Source organism: Ailuropoda melanoleuca, chromosome 13 (genome assembly GCF_002007445.2).
Source record: "Ailuropoda melanoleuca isolate Jingjing chromosome 13, ASM200744v2, whole genome shotgun sequence".
NCBI lineage: Eukaryota > Metazoa > Chordata > Mammalia > Carnivora > Ursidae > Ailuropoda > Ailuropoda melanoleuca.
In genome coordinates this window covers 16,762,470-16,776,132 of record NC_048230.1, presented here as the reverse complement: position 1 = coordinate 16,776,132, position 13,663 = coordinate 16,762,470, and the positions used below count along the sequence as shown (strand labels likewise).

The 13,663-nt window shown below is 46.0% G+C and overlaps 2 protein-coding genes across 4 annotated transcripts in view; one reads left to right on the top strand and one right to left on the bottom strand.

Moving 5' to 3' along the window:
* Positions 1-11,354, top strand: part of HLF (HLF transcription factor, PAR bZIP family member) — a 51,573-nt gene extending 40,219 nt beyond the window's left edge. The window contains exons 3-4 of one of the 2 annotated variants that reach the window (XM_002925538.4): positions 5,172-5,392; positions 10,248-11,354. In XM_002925538.4, coding sequence (XP_002925584.1) covers positions 5,172-5,392; positions 10,248-10,463 — 437 coding nt within the window. In that variant the 3' untranslated portion in view covers positions 10,464-11,354. Of the gene's footprint in view, positions 1-5,171; positions 5,393-10,244 lie in introns of both variants that reach the window. The other variant, XM_011232739.3, reaches the window with a different exon arrangement.
* A 999-nt stretch (positions 11,355-12,353) lies between these two features.
* Positions 12,354-13,663, bottom strand: part of MMD (monocyte to macrophage differentiation associated) — a 67,354-nt gene continuing 66,044 nt past the window's right edge. For both annotated transcript variants that reach the window (XM_019806271.2, XM_011232736.3), the window contains one exon: positions 12,354-13,103. In XM_019806271.2, the coding sequence (XP_019661830.1) occupies positions 13,091-13,103 (13 nt within the window). In that variant the 3' untranslated portion in view covers positions 12,354-13,090. The remainder of the gene's footprint in view (positions 13,104-13,663) is intronic.

The window sequence follows — 13,663 nt, the reverse complement described above, 5'->3', positions numbered from 1 at the left end:
AAGGCATTTGAGGAAATGTAATGCACAGTTTCTGATTAAAAAAAAAAAAAAAGTGAGAACTCTCAGTACGATATGTTGGAACTGCCTTAGTTTGTCAGACTGCACCTATTAGGGTGCTAGAAAACAAACCTTCATACTTGAACACTTCCTAGCAAGTATTAAAACCTTTTCCCATTAAAGGCTGGGACAGACAGCCATCTCTAGTCTTCACCCATGTTACTCCTCCTTGTCTTGCAGAGCCTAGTGAACGCAGTGAGGTTTTATAAAAGTAGGAATTATCAACACGGAAAGGAAGCAACAATTGTCCCTAGAGGCAGAAGATAAGGTTATATTAGTTTTCTCTTAGAAAACCAAGTTGGCAGTGCTAGAGCAATTAGGACTAATAAGAGAGTAAGGTGTCTGGATATAAACCCAGCATTTTAAAACCAGTAGCTTCCTCGACCCCAGCAATAACCAATTAGGAGGCATCCTAGAAAATTTACACTAGGAACAACTACTATAAAACATTTAAGAGATATTCCTAGGAATAAATGTGAATAGTTAAAATGAAGAAAACTATAAGCCTTAACTGCTAGATATAAGAAAAAGACCAAAAAATAAAAAATAAAAATAAATAAAAATGGACAGTTATACTATGGGTATACTCAGTATTTTAAAGACTTCACTTGTCCCCAGATTGACTCATAGCTTTCATGCAGTCTACATTCAAAAATCTCAAAAAAAACCCACAAAAATGTCAATAATAATTTTAAATATAACTAAATAGGTATATTCTGGAATTCATCTTGAAGAGTATAAGAATACCAAAGAAAAATTTTCAGGGATGCCCGAGTGGCTCAGTTAAGTGTCTGCCTTCGGCTCAGGTTGTGATCCCAGGGTCCTGGCATTGAGTCCCGCATCAGGCTCCTTGCTCAGTGGGGAGCCTGCTTCTCCTTCTGCCTGCTGCTCCCCCTGCTTGTGTTCTCTTCCTCTCAGTCTCTCTCTGACAAATAAATAAATAAATAAATAAATAAATAAATAAATAAAATCTTTAAAAAAAAAAAAAGGAAACATTATTAAAGAAAAAAAAAAGAATACCAAAGAAAATTTTCTAAAAAGAACAGTAAGCAGTGTAAAACTTGCCTTGTCAAGTATTAAGCCTTATGGAGATCATTGTATTAATACATTTGGAAAACATTAAGCAAAACTCCTTGCTTATATTATAGGCAAAACTAAATTCCAGGTGACTCACAATTCTAAAAATACAAATCCATTATGGTCGTATTAGAGAAAAGTAGAGAATAATATATGTATATAAATACGTATATGCGTCTATATAAAGAGATGTATACATATGTGTGCCTCTATAATATAATCTTTGGGTGGAAGATAAGTTAGAAACCATAAAGGAGAAGATTTCAAGATATTACTACATTACAATGTAAGGTCTTGCTGATAGTGGAAAACTCTATAAGGAAAGTTAGAAAACAAACAATAGTCTGGGAGAAAAACTTTTTTATAGATAGATCAGATGAAAGGATTATATCCAGTCTATAAAGAGTTCTTACAAATGAGTAAGCAACAAAATCCATTTAAAAGGGAGCAAAAGGGACGCCTGGGTGGCTCAGTCGGTTAAGCGTCTACGTTCAGCTCAGGTCATGATCCCAGTGTCCTGGGTTCGAGTTCCACATCGGGCTCCTTGCTCAGCAGGAAGCCTGCTTCTCCCTCTGCCTGCTGCTCCCCCTGCTTTTGTGCTCTCTCTCTCTCTCCCTCTCTGATACTAAATAAAATCTTTTAAAAAAATAGAGCAAAAGACAGGAAGAGGTGGTGCATAGCAGAGGAAATAAATACTCAAAAAATAGTTGAGGTGTTCAGTCTCAGTAGTAACAAGGGAAATGCAAATTAAAACAATAGTGATATTCGTGTCTGTCAAACTGACAACATTTTAAAAATTAATATTATGCAGAAATGCACTCCTAAATGTTGGTACAAGTGTAAATAGGTAATGACAGTTTGGCAGTACAGGTATAAATACAAAATACACATACCTTTTGGATGAGCAGCCCTACTTCTAGGTTCCCTTCTACAAAAATACTCACCCAACAATCCAGCAGTTGGGAATGAGTAGGTAAATACTACTCACCCCTTTGTTTTTTAAGATTTTATTTATTTATTTATGAGAGAGAGCAAGGGAGAGAGATCACAGAGGGAGGAGAAGCAGACTCCCCGCTAAGTGGGGAGCCCGACGTGGGGCTCGCCCAGGACCCTGGGATCATGACCTGAGCCGAAGGCAGACGCTTCACCAACTGAGCCACCCAGGCGTCTCAGTACTACTCGCCTTTTAAAAAGAACAATGTTGTTCTATCTGTACTAACGTGGGAAATTGTATATGGTATATTGAAAAAGTAATTTCAGGTATGTGGGTAGTATGATCCTATTTGGGTTAAATCATTTATGTGTGACACCTACGGCTCACCCCCACCAGTTAAGGGCAGTCAGCTCTGGGAAGAGAAGCAAGATGGATGGGGACAGGGAAGAGGGGCACTTCTTGACACGTCTGCATTTGTTGAAATTTTGCAGTGGTTTACAAAATTTATATAATGATGCATTCTTAGGTTGAAAATTCTTCCGTGAAAATTTTGAAAATCCGGGGCACCTGGGTGGCCCAGTCATTCAGCGTCTGGCTTCGGCTCAGGTCATGATCCCAGGGTCCTGGGGTCCAGCCCCACAGCAGGCTCTGCTTCCCCCTCTCCCTCTGCTGTTCCCCCTGCTTGTGCTCTCTCGCTCTCTCTGTCAAATAAATAAAATCTTCAAAAAAATTGTTTTTAAATCTACCAAGGTAGGACAAAATAATAAAGGTCCTCCTTTCCATGACCCGAGGGCACTGTTGACATTTTGGAATAAAGAGGGGGGAACAGTGAGTCCAGCAGAGCCGACTCCTTAGAAAATACAGATGAACAAGATGGCACAAGGGTATCTTTGGGGAGAAAGAGGACCTGGTTGTGTGTCTCAGGTTCACTTAGGTCTGTTGCCATTTGCTGTCTGACGCCGGGGAGGCCACTGACCTCGTCTATGAGCCAGTTAGGTTTTCTGCATTCTGCAGGTAGGCCTGACCTACTTCCATGGAAGAAAGGGCTGGAGAGAAAGAATACCAAGAAAGGTTCTGCCTGAATGTGCAGTGTTACTGTTAGAATGTCCACAAATGAATGTCGGAGCCCCGCGTCTCAGAGGGCCACCGTTAAATAAGGAATACTCTTTGTAGACGCTGACCTCTGAAGGAGGTACCACAGCGAGGAGTGGGGTGGGCATAAAGTAGAAAAACATGAAAGGCCTTGTTGTCCACTAGAGGGGTGTGTGTGTGTGTGTGTGTGTGTGTGTGTGTGTGTGTGTGAAGCTTAACATTTATAAAGCGGGAAAGGAGAACATTGCAATATAGCATCATTACAGAATGCTGAAGTAACTTGGAGCAGTTAGGTTTGGGAAGTATTAATCATGAGATGCTTCCAGAGGGTAGGAGAGGGTACATATGCCTGAGCGTGTGCCCGTGTTGTGGGGGAGGTGGTGAAAGAGCGGTGCTGGGAGCGATAGGGCATTGGGGAGCTTTGTTACTAAGTTCAAAGAGAATTTCTAAAGGGAAAATAAAATCCCCGTTTGACTCAGATATGGCTCATTGTCTGAGGCAATGTCAAGAGGCACAAGATCAAATCTAGCTTGACACCATCCAATACCAAACCCAGCAGTCTCTAGAAGCCGTCGCTGAGCTGCAGCTTGGCTAATGAGAAATCTCTGTCCTCTGCCAATGCCTCGGGGGCCCAGCTCTTCCTCTTTGGCAAGCAGGATACAAAGAGAGCTCAAAGCGGAGCGAAGACCTCAAAGGTCACCCAGAACATTCATTTTGCAGGCTCCCCACCAGGCCTTTCCAGAAAGCAGATGAGCGTGGTTGTACAGTTCAGCTAGGATGGGAGCCAGTGGCTTCGTGCTTCGACCTGGGGTAGGTTTTAATGAAACCTGAAGGATGTTTCACACGTTGTCCAACCATTAGCAGTGAGGAATGGGGGGAGCAGTGTGCCAAACACCGCCAGGCTGTCTCCTCTCATTTATTCTCTGGGTGTGAAAGGAGCAATTGTAAAATTCAGAGGAAATTAGAAGTTAAGATGCAGAGCCGCCCACATAAACATCGCGGGCTGTTATTAAGTTCACTTTCACCGGAGGACACATCCCGTTGTTCGGGGGATGACGTTTGTGCGTTTCAGTGGTTGGGCCTGCAGAACCTTTCCGTGGAAGTCAGGTCCTCCCTGATGTGTCCTTTCTAATTTGTGAAATACTTCTTGAACCCGCCCTCTTCCCACTGTCCCCACCGCACCCGGGGCTCCACTCGGGGGTCATCACAGCAGTCTGGAAGCCGAGCTCCCGTCTCCAGCCGTGCCTCTCAGGCCAGTCCTCACACCGCCCGAGTCCTCTCTCCAAATCTGAGCTCTGCTTGTCCCTCCGCAGCTCAGAATCCTTCAGTGACGTTGGGGGCCTGGTATAGTACCCCCACTGCGCACCCTTCTGAGCGCATCTCCTGCATTATGTCTCTCTGCACGCCAGCTGGTGCTCGAGCCTGTGCTATAGCCACCAAGACGACTTGTGGCCCCTCGAAAAGATCGCCCTCTGGCCTGTTTTTGTCCCTGGGTTACCTTTTTTGCTAATTACTGTTTGTCTCAAGTCGCAGCTACACCAAGTACCACCTCTAGAAAGCGTCCCTAACCTCCTTTGTGTCAGGTACTGTCCCCCACGCTCCGGAAGTGAGGTTTACTTCTGTCCCCGCCCCTTCACTGTATCCTAACGGACTCATTATGGGTCTGATACCTTGACTTGCCTGGAAAACACCGTAAAGGTAAAAACCATAGAGCCTGGCACATAGTTGGTGCTCCATGAATGTGTTACGGGAAAGAATGAATGCATGCATTTTTTTTTTTATTTAATAGTTTGCAAACATGCGTGTGGGTCTTTGTTTTGCCTGATCTGACAGGAGTAAAGTCCTCCTCAACCTGCTGTGTTCTTAGTAGCATGGTGAGGGCGTATAAAATAAGTACCGTTAGTCACCTACTAAGTTGAAGACTCTTGCCACGCATCCCGGAGCAGTGTCAAGTGGCTGTCTGGCGGGGCTCTGGTAGTGTTCCTGAATGCGTGCTCCTGCCTTCTTCCAGGTCAGCTGTTGCCAGCAAACCGCAATACGCCGAGTCCCATCGATCCCGACACCATCCAGGTCCCGGTGGGTTACGAGCCAGACCCGGCAGACCTTGCGCTCTCCAGCATCCCGGGCCAGGAAATGTTTGACCCTCGCAAACGCAAGTTCTCTGAGGAAGAACTGAAGCCGCAGCCCATGATCAAGAAAGCACGCAAGGTCTTCATCCCCGACGATCTGAAGGTAAATTGGAACTGGTCATCAGGCTTTGGGCACACGGAGGGTGGGACCAACAGGCAGAATAGAAGCGTGACCTCCAGGAAGATCACACAAGCCAGTGAACAAAGGACTCATGATTTCTGATCCTGTTTCTTGGCATGTGACTCTAGGCAAGTTGCTTTCTCCCTGGGTGTCTTCTGAAAGATGCCTTTCGTGTCTTGATATAGCTCAGAAATAAGGAGAAGCAATAAAATGTTGGAGTGATTTACAACCCACGAAGGACACAAACCTGCGTCTGTCTGCAGGGAAGCCTATGAAAGCCCAATAAAATCAAACCAAAATGTTTCAGGGTTGGAAAGAGAAAAGAAATGACTTGCAAAGGACATCTGGACCACAAAGTCCTTCAAGGGATACACCTTCCCTCCCTTGGGAAATTTATTGGTAATCAATTGCTGCCTTTGCCTTATAGGCCCCAGGGAGTAACAACCCGAGATAGGTCCTCTCTCCACCCTTGGATGACCTGGGTGGGATTTTCTTAAGGAAACTGGTGGGTTCCCTTACATATTTATATGTAATGTTTAACTGTGTCTTAAATAAGGGTCACTTGAATATCTCGACAAAAGGTTCATTCCAGGTTGTTTCTTTTCTGCTATGTTGAGGGGACACATTATTTATAAAGGAAAATAGACTTACCTTACAAAGTCTGATACGACTTGAAACAAAATTAATCTGACACATTTAACAATAATGAGGAAGAGGATTCTTTCCAAAATTATGCCATGTCCACTAATCCCAAAATAGAACCATTTTTGATTAGCCACGGCATAGAATTTTTTGTGTTTATGGTTCCGTCCAATCCAATGGACAATGGAGAGATGATTGTATACATTTGAGGCCTTGAAACCAGGCATAATTAGCCCTTTTCTAGTTTCGGACCCCCTGTTTCTCAAAACTAACTGTGGTGTGGATGGAGTCACTTGTAGGCTGGGCACATGGGAGTTTGGGACATGGTCCTGGAACTGATTCAGACCAGTTAGTTACCTGTTTGTGCTATCTAGAAAGAGCACTGGGGGAAAAGGAAGTCCGCAGTTTGAAATCACTGCCGTTATCTACGTACCAGAGATTATCTTGAGTGAGGTGGACTCATCAAATGTCAGGGCTGAAAGGGACCTCAGGGGTTCGTTAGACCAAAATTACCGTTTTGCAGTTGCGGACATGGAGCAGGGAGAGAGGTGAAGTAAGGTGAACACTGCTGGTTCGTGGAAGGCCCGGTCCCCAAGACTTCCAATTTCCAGAAATGTCACTGCAGCATGTTGGCTGTCCCCAGTAGCTGTAACCCTAAGAGTCCAAAGAGTAAAGTTCATAGTAGACACACTGCGAAACCTAAACAAGTCTGGGAACTGATGGTCAGACTACGAGAGGGTAAGAAAGAGCCAGGGGATCAGGTCCTGGGCAGCTGAGTCTCTCCTTTCGACTGGTTGCTTTTCCTCGTCTTAACTGTCCGATCCTGCATGTGCCTTAGAGCTCGTCTCTCCAACTCAACTGGGGAGCCATGCCGCACGGGCCTGCTTTTGAACAGAAAGGAGTTTGGAAGGATGATCCTGAGTGGTAGATCTAGCTTGCAGCCAGACCTTCCCAGGGTCTCCAGATTTACAACTTCAAAGCAAAGAGCAGGCTTACTGAATAACCCAGGTCACCCTGGCAACCGAGAGGCCATGGGAAAACTGTTTGCTGGAATTATGCATAGTACGGCTGTCACGGCCAGGCCTGACCTTTTCCCATGGCAGGTGGGTAGCAGGCAGGAATGTTCTCCTGCCAAGTGTCCTTGGATTTCTTCAGCTGTGAGGGAAGCCTCAGGCCACAGACCGTGATCTCATGTGGAAATGAGAAGCAGAGCTGTAACGTAGTTCTCCTGGCAGAGGATGAGCTGGAGGAGGGTGGGAGAGGTATGTGTGGCCCCCAGCATTGCACAAGCAAGCCAGTCAAGGGAAATGGCCCCGCCAGTAAATGGTCTCCCCCACAACTGCCGGAGCCCTCCCTGGAACCTTTCCTGTGAGTTAGCACGCATCTCCTGGGAGGAGGAACCAGCGTTGGTCCTGGGATTCCCAGCTGAGAATCAGTTTAATCACCTTGATGTCTTCATGCTTTTAACTGTTCATTCGTTCACCTGACAAATATTTTTGAAACGCTTGTGCGTTCCAAGCCCTAGGGATATACAGAGGTGAGCCAGAACAGACATTGTTCCTACTCTCAAGGAACTTCTAGTCTGGCAAGAAAAAGGGATCATTGACTTGTTGGGAGGAAGTTTGGCAGTGGGGGAGGCAGTCGAACACTAGACCTTCACGAAGGTGATGGGGCGGGACTGGGTGGGCCCTTGCTGGGTGGGGTAACTGGGTAGCCAGATGGCCCCTGCTCCTGGGAATAGAGGAGAAGAGGACAGGAATGTAGTGCCAGATTTGTCAGCCCCCCTCAATAGCCTGCTTCCCCCTCCCCCAGCCATTCCGTGGTAACAAAGGGGGGCAAGCTGCTTTTCTGGTCCAGGGCAGTCCTCCTTCCATCATTCCTTCCTGCCTTCTGTGTCCTCAGCTCCACTCCTCCTCCCAGCTCCCCTCCCACCTGACATGGTCCCCATTCTACACCTTTCCTAGCTCGCCTGCTTGTGTGGACAGGTGAGGCTGGGAAATGAAAACACCTTAGAGGTAAGAAGAGCTCTAAGAGACAGAAAAGTTGGTTGTTACCCTGAGGTCAGCTGCTGACTCCCCTGGTCCTGAACACCCAGTCACACACCTATTAAGTCCATGGTCTATGGCAGTACACCCCCCTTCCCTTCCCTCCACCCTGCCCCCAGCCTCTGCCATCTCCCAGGGGCTTGTTTTCAGGCACTCCTTTACCTCCTGGGTTCCTGGGCCCCTGGGTCAGTTTCTGATACCCCCTAAGTCAGCTCCTCTTTTGAATGACCTTAGAAACCACACACCCAAGGAACATGGACTGTGGTAAATTTACTGAGACTCTCGAGGGGGGGTTGGAATTGGGGTTTGCATCAAAGTAACCCAATAGCTGCCGTCAGAACTGGAAGCTTCACTCTTAATATGCCCATAGGTCTTCCTGCCTCTGTACAGTCATTCGACTCTCCTTTCGCTCTTCCCAGCTCACCCCATCCAGCTGGCCTGGCCTCTTCCCACTTCCGTCAGACCCTTGCCCCCTTTCTCAAGCACAAATGACAAATCCCACCAATGGCCGCAGCACGCCTCCCCGAGCTGACTTATCCAGCTATTCTTCGAAGGACAGCCTTCTTCTCTAAAAGAAGGATGCTAGTACCAGCTATTGGGAAGCAGCTATTGGGAAGATCGCTTTTTCACTTTGTTACATATCATTATGAAACATGTAGAAGGCTGGGAGTGCTTCGTAAATAAGGTACCGGTACCAGACTGTGAACGGCCGCATGCCTGGGCATACACACTCTCTCACACTTCCTGTCTCTGCAGGGCACACGTTTACCGAGGGTAATGGGCGGATACGGGGGCACCACTGACCTTGGGCCTTCCTTGCAGCCTTGGTCCCAACCCCTGTGACCTCCTCCAGGGCCAGCCGTGCCTTGCAATCCTGGGGGAGGGTAAGAACTGGTCTCAACCCACACATTGTGGGTGACCTAGGATGGAGGGATTTGCTGTTTCCAGTCCTTGAAAAGAAAGGGTTGCCAAACACACCAGGTGGCACCATAGATGAACTGGTAAGGTCTAAAAGAAGATTAACATTTCGTAGTCGTCAGAAAATTTTCTTTTCTTTTGGCAGGGGGAGCAATGATGAAGGGGAAAGGACAGGATGCACATTTAAGTAGTACCCAGGCGAATTAAGGCCTAGAGAACAGTTAAACAGGAAATGACAGTAAATTATTTAAATGCTAGCCACCAATATAAGCATATTGATCAGTGGCAGGTGGAAGTTTTTGTGTTCTGGTTTTGTTGTTGTTGTTGTTGTTGTTTTTAATTACCAGGACATACGTCAGAAGGATAGAAAAGGTGAAAGATCCTACCTCTCTCCTTGGCGTCCCTCCTCCAATTCCCTTTGTAGAGGCACCACTTTTAATAGCTTGGTATAAATCCTTCTGGGCCTCTTTCTATGAATATACAGTATTATCATTTTTTAACCAAAGTGGGATGAGGCCATACATATTTATCAGCAAATTGCCGTTGTTTCCACCCACATAGTGGTATATCGTCAACATCTTTTTGGTTCAGCTGGATCATTATTTGTAACAGCTGCAGAGTATCCTTTTGTATGACTCCGTCATCATGTAGTTATTAAATCTCCTACTGATTCGTTTCCCCCTAGCTCTTTCTATGAGGAACAATGCCACAGGAAAAATTCTGTGCCCGCGTCTGTGTGCACACACATGCAGATGGGAGGAGGCTGAGACCCTGGAATGGGAGCTGCTCCATCAATGGTAGTGCTTTCAACAGTTGATAGATATTGCCAAGTCGCCTTGCAACCACATCCTATGGGCTTCTACCAACAAGCATCCGAGCACCCATGGAAGGAAAGGGTTCTTAAAATAACACTTTCATCAAAGAACGCAGAGAGATCTGAAGGTAGTTTAGGCTGTGAGGTGAGCTACTTGCGTTCCTGCGGCCCCTGGGGTCACCTCGTCGGGCACACGCAGAGAGGAAGGAGGGGCGCGCCGTGACAGGTGCAGGTGCGTCCTTGCAGCGGGAGGGAAGCCGTGGCGCACAGGCCGTGGTGTCGGACGGACATGCACAGACGGTCAGGGAAGGAGACGCGAGGTGAGATGCCTGGGTCCCTGGTGCCCGGGCGCCACCGCGAGCCCATCCGCGGCTGAAATCTAACGTCTTGTTTCCTTCCCCCTGTGACTCATGAGCAGGACGACAAGTACTGGGCCCGGCGCAGGAAGAACAACATGGCAGCCAAGCGCTCCCGCGACGCCCGGCGGCTGAAGGAGAACCAGATCGCAATCCGGGCATCCTTCCTGGAGAAGGAGAACTCGGCCCTGCGCCAGGAGGTGGCTGACTTGCGGAAGGAGCTGGGCAAATGCAAGAACATACTTGCCAAGTACGAGGCCCGGCATGGGCCCCTGTAGGATGGCGGTTTTGTGGGCTGGCTTTTGAATAGATGGACAGTGTGTTTCCCACCTGATAGCACCACACCCGAAGCAACCTTTCTGACATCAGCACTTTACCAGAGGCATAAACACAACTGACTCACATTCTGGTGTGCGTGCGCGCGCGCGCGTGCTTGTGCCCCTGTATGGTCTGCGGCGCGCGCGTGCCTTTGCCCTTGCCATGTTAAGGTAGCCCTCTCATCGTCTTTCAGTTCCGAAAAAGAAAGGTGCCGTGTTTTTACTGGACTGTGGAGACCTCCCCCACCCCCGCGTGGGGTCTCCTGCCCCTCCCTCCCTCCTTCTCCACCCCTGCCCCTTCCAGCGTCGCTCCCGGTGGTGGCTCCCGCCTACTCTTCCAGGACCCTCTGCCGGGCTTCACTGAGCAGGGCCCTGGTAAACAAGTAGATCTCAGTTGTCAAGACTACGAGCTCTCGTTTCTGTTTAATCTGTAAGTTACCATGCTAATAAGGTGCACAAAAATCACTTAGCACTACACTGCAGCTCTCTCTCTCTCGGTTATAGGTTGCTTTCCTCATATTTTCAGTTTTGGTGATAATTGTCTTCAAATTTAAAGTGCTGTTTAGATTTATTAGATCCCATATTTACTTACTGCTATCTACTAAGTTTCCTTTTAATTCTACCAACCCCGGATAAGTAAGAGTACTATTCTAGAACACAGAGTGTGTTTTTGCACTGTCTGTACCTGAAGCAATAATCCTATTGTACGCTAGAGCATGCTGCCTGAGTATTACTAGTGGACATAGGATATGTTCCCTACCTAAGAATTTCACTGTCTCTTAAAACACAAAAATTACAGTAATGCATTTGAGCATGCCCAGAACATCCCCAGGACAGGGAAACAGAGGGAAATGCCAGGTCTCAGAATGAGGGGTTAACTTATCAGTGGAGGAGCCAAAAAAAAATTGCATCTTGGAACAGCTTTTGACATTGATATGTTTGGTTTTGTTTTCTCCCCTCTCCCATCCCCGCACCCTCCCACTTTTCTAGTTACCTTTTTCCATATCCCTCTTGATACTCAAAACAATTACTTAAGACTCAGTTTTCCCCATTTTTTTGTAATATATATATTTTTGTGAATTATACCTTGTTGTTTTTAAAAATCAGTTAATTAAGTTAAGAAGTTGATGTTTTGTAAGACCCTTTTTCCTAGTGGTGTCGTTTTTGAATGCTTCATAAATTAATGATTCTGGAGCTTTTGTTTCTTATTTTCTGTTTGCTTTCTGAACGTATGTGCTCTTATAAAGTGGACTTCTGAAAAATGAATGTAAAAGACACTGGTGTATCTCAGAAGAGGATGGTGTTGTCACAAACTGTGGTTAATCCAATCAAGTTTAAATGTTTACTATAGACCAAAAGGAGAGATTATTAAATTGTTTAATGTTTATACAGAGTAATTATAGGAAGTTCTTTTTTGTACAGTATTTTTCAGATATAAATACTGACAATGTATTTTGGAAGACATATATTATATATAGCAAAGAGAAAAGGAAAACTATTCCATGTTTTAAAATTATATAGCAAAGATATATATTCATCAATGTTGTACAGAGAAGAAGCGCTTGGGGGTTTTTGAAGTCTTTAATATTTTAAGCCTATCACTGATACATCAGCATGTTTTTTGCTTTAAATTAAAATTTTATGACAGTATCGAAGCTTGGTGTGACGAATCCTGCTCTAAAATATAGAAGGAGCTTTCTTGTTTCCTATTAGGTCTCAGAAAGAAGTCAGTTAACGTCACCCAAAAGCACAAAGTGGATGTTAGTCAAATATTTATCGGATGATACAGTGTTTTTTTTAGGAAAAGCATCTGCCACGAAAATGTTCACTTCAAAGTTATGAGTTCCTGGAATGAAATATCACTGCAAGCACCCCAAACAATTCTGTTCTCTGTGGGCACGTGCGTCTTATGCAATATAAGGTTGATATCGTTGTTACGTGTATGGTTTCTAATTTGATAGGTGTTTTGACTTTAAAGACGATTGTTCTTTTGTTTCACAAAGTTGTGTAATGTCAAGAGATTCTGCTGTGATTGCAAAGAAACAATTTGTGCTAGATTAAAACACCTTTTCATCAACGGGATTTTCTAGTCTCCTGCCTCCAGAGTATCTCATTCTTCAGTGACCTGGTGGTCTCCTGGTCGGTCCTGCAGCGTGGCTTCCGCCATGGTGTCCTAGTCTTGGGAAACCTGGCCAGTAGGGTATTCCTACTAGGTATTCGTTTTGTCCCGGGCCACAGATGACGGTGGCAAGTGGGAGAGCATCAGAATCGACATGCATTGTTCAGGTATACAGTTGGTGCAGTAAGTAAGACCTTTGGCCAGGTTCTGAAGCAGAAGTGACTAAGCCGTATTCAGTAGGAGACACGGGGTCGCTCAGGGTTGGCATTTTTATCGGTAAAAAGACCAGTGGCGGCGGAATGATTAAGTGGGGGCAGTCCTTACTAAAACAAAGACAGGCAGTATCTTTTAGTGCAGAAGCGATGCACTGTGGACCGTCCAAGTTCACTGCTGTATGAAATGGTAGCTGAGAAAACTGTATTTGAGCACTGGTCGTTCTTGGAATTAGGTGTTTTGTATCAAATGAGGATCACAAATGTTCTCTGCGGAAGAAATAGCAAGATCATAATAAAACTCATCGTTTGGTGGGCCAGGAGCGGTTTCAGAAAACCTACCTCGTCTTAAAATTTAAGAAACTTTGGAGTCTGTCCGTGTGCCTTTTATGTAGGTCATTGTCACCACACACACACGAACACTCATTCCCGGACTCCCTGCTTTCTGTCTAGGGCGATTAACTAGTAAATAAGGCAGTTCTGCTAAATGGCGTGGGGAGCCATAGCCCGATGTGGAATGACGCGGATCAACCAGGGTCAAATGAATTCTGCAGACTGCGGCTATTAAAAGTCCTGTTGTCATTTTTCACCTTTTCATCATAAGCATCTCTCGGAGATTAATTACTTTGCCATTAAAAATGAATCCAAACCATATCATGCCAACATCATTTAGACACAATTTGGAAGGAGCTGCCCTGGGACTTCCTGACAAGGTCGCGCTGTCGTTTCTGTGGACTAGACTTGTAGAGGAAGGCAAAAACAGATCAGCCTGGCCTGGCCTGCTGCTCGCACCATTGGGCTGTAGGGAGCGGGTGGGAGGGCTGTACGTG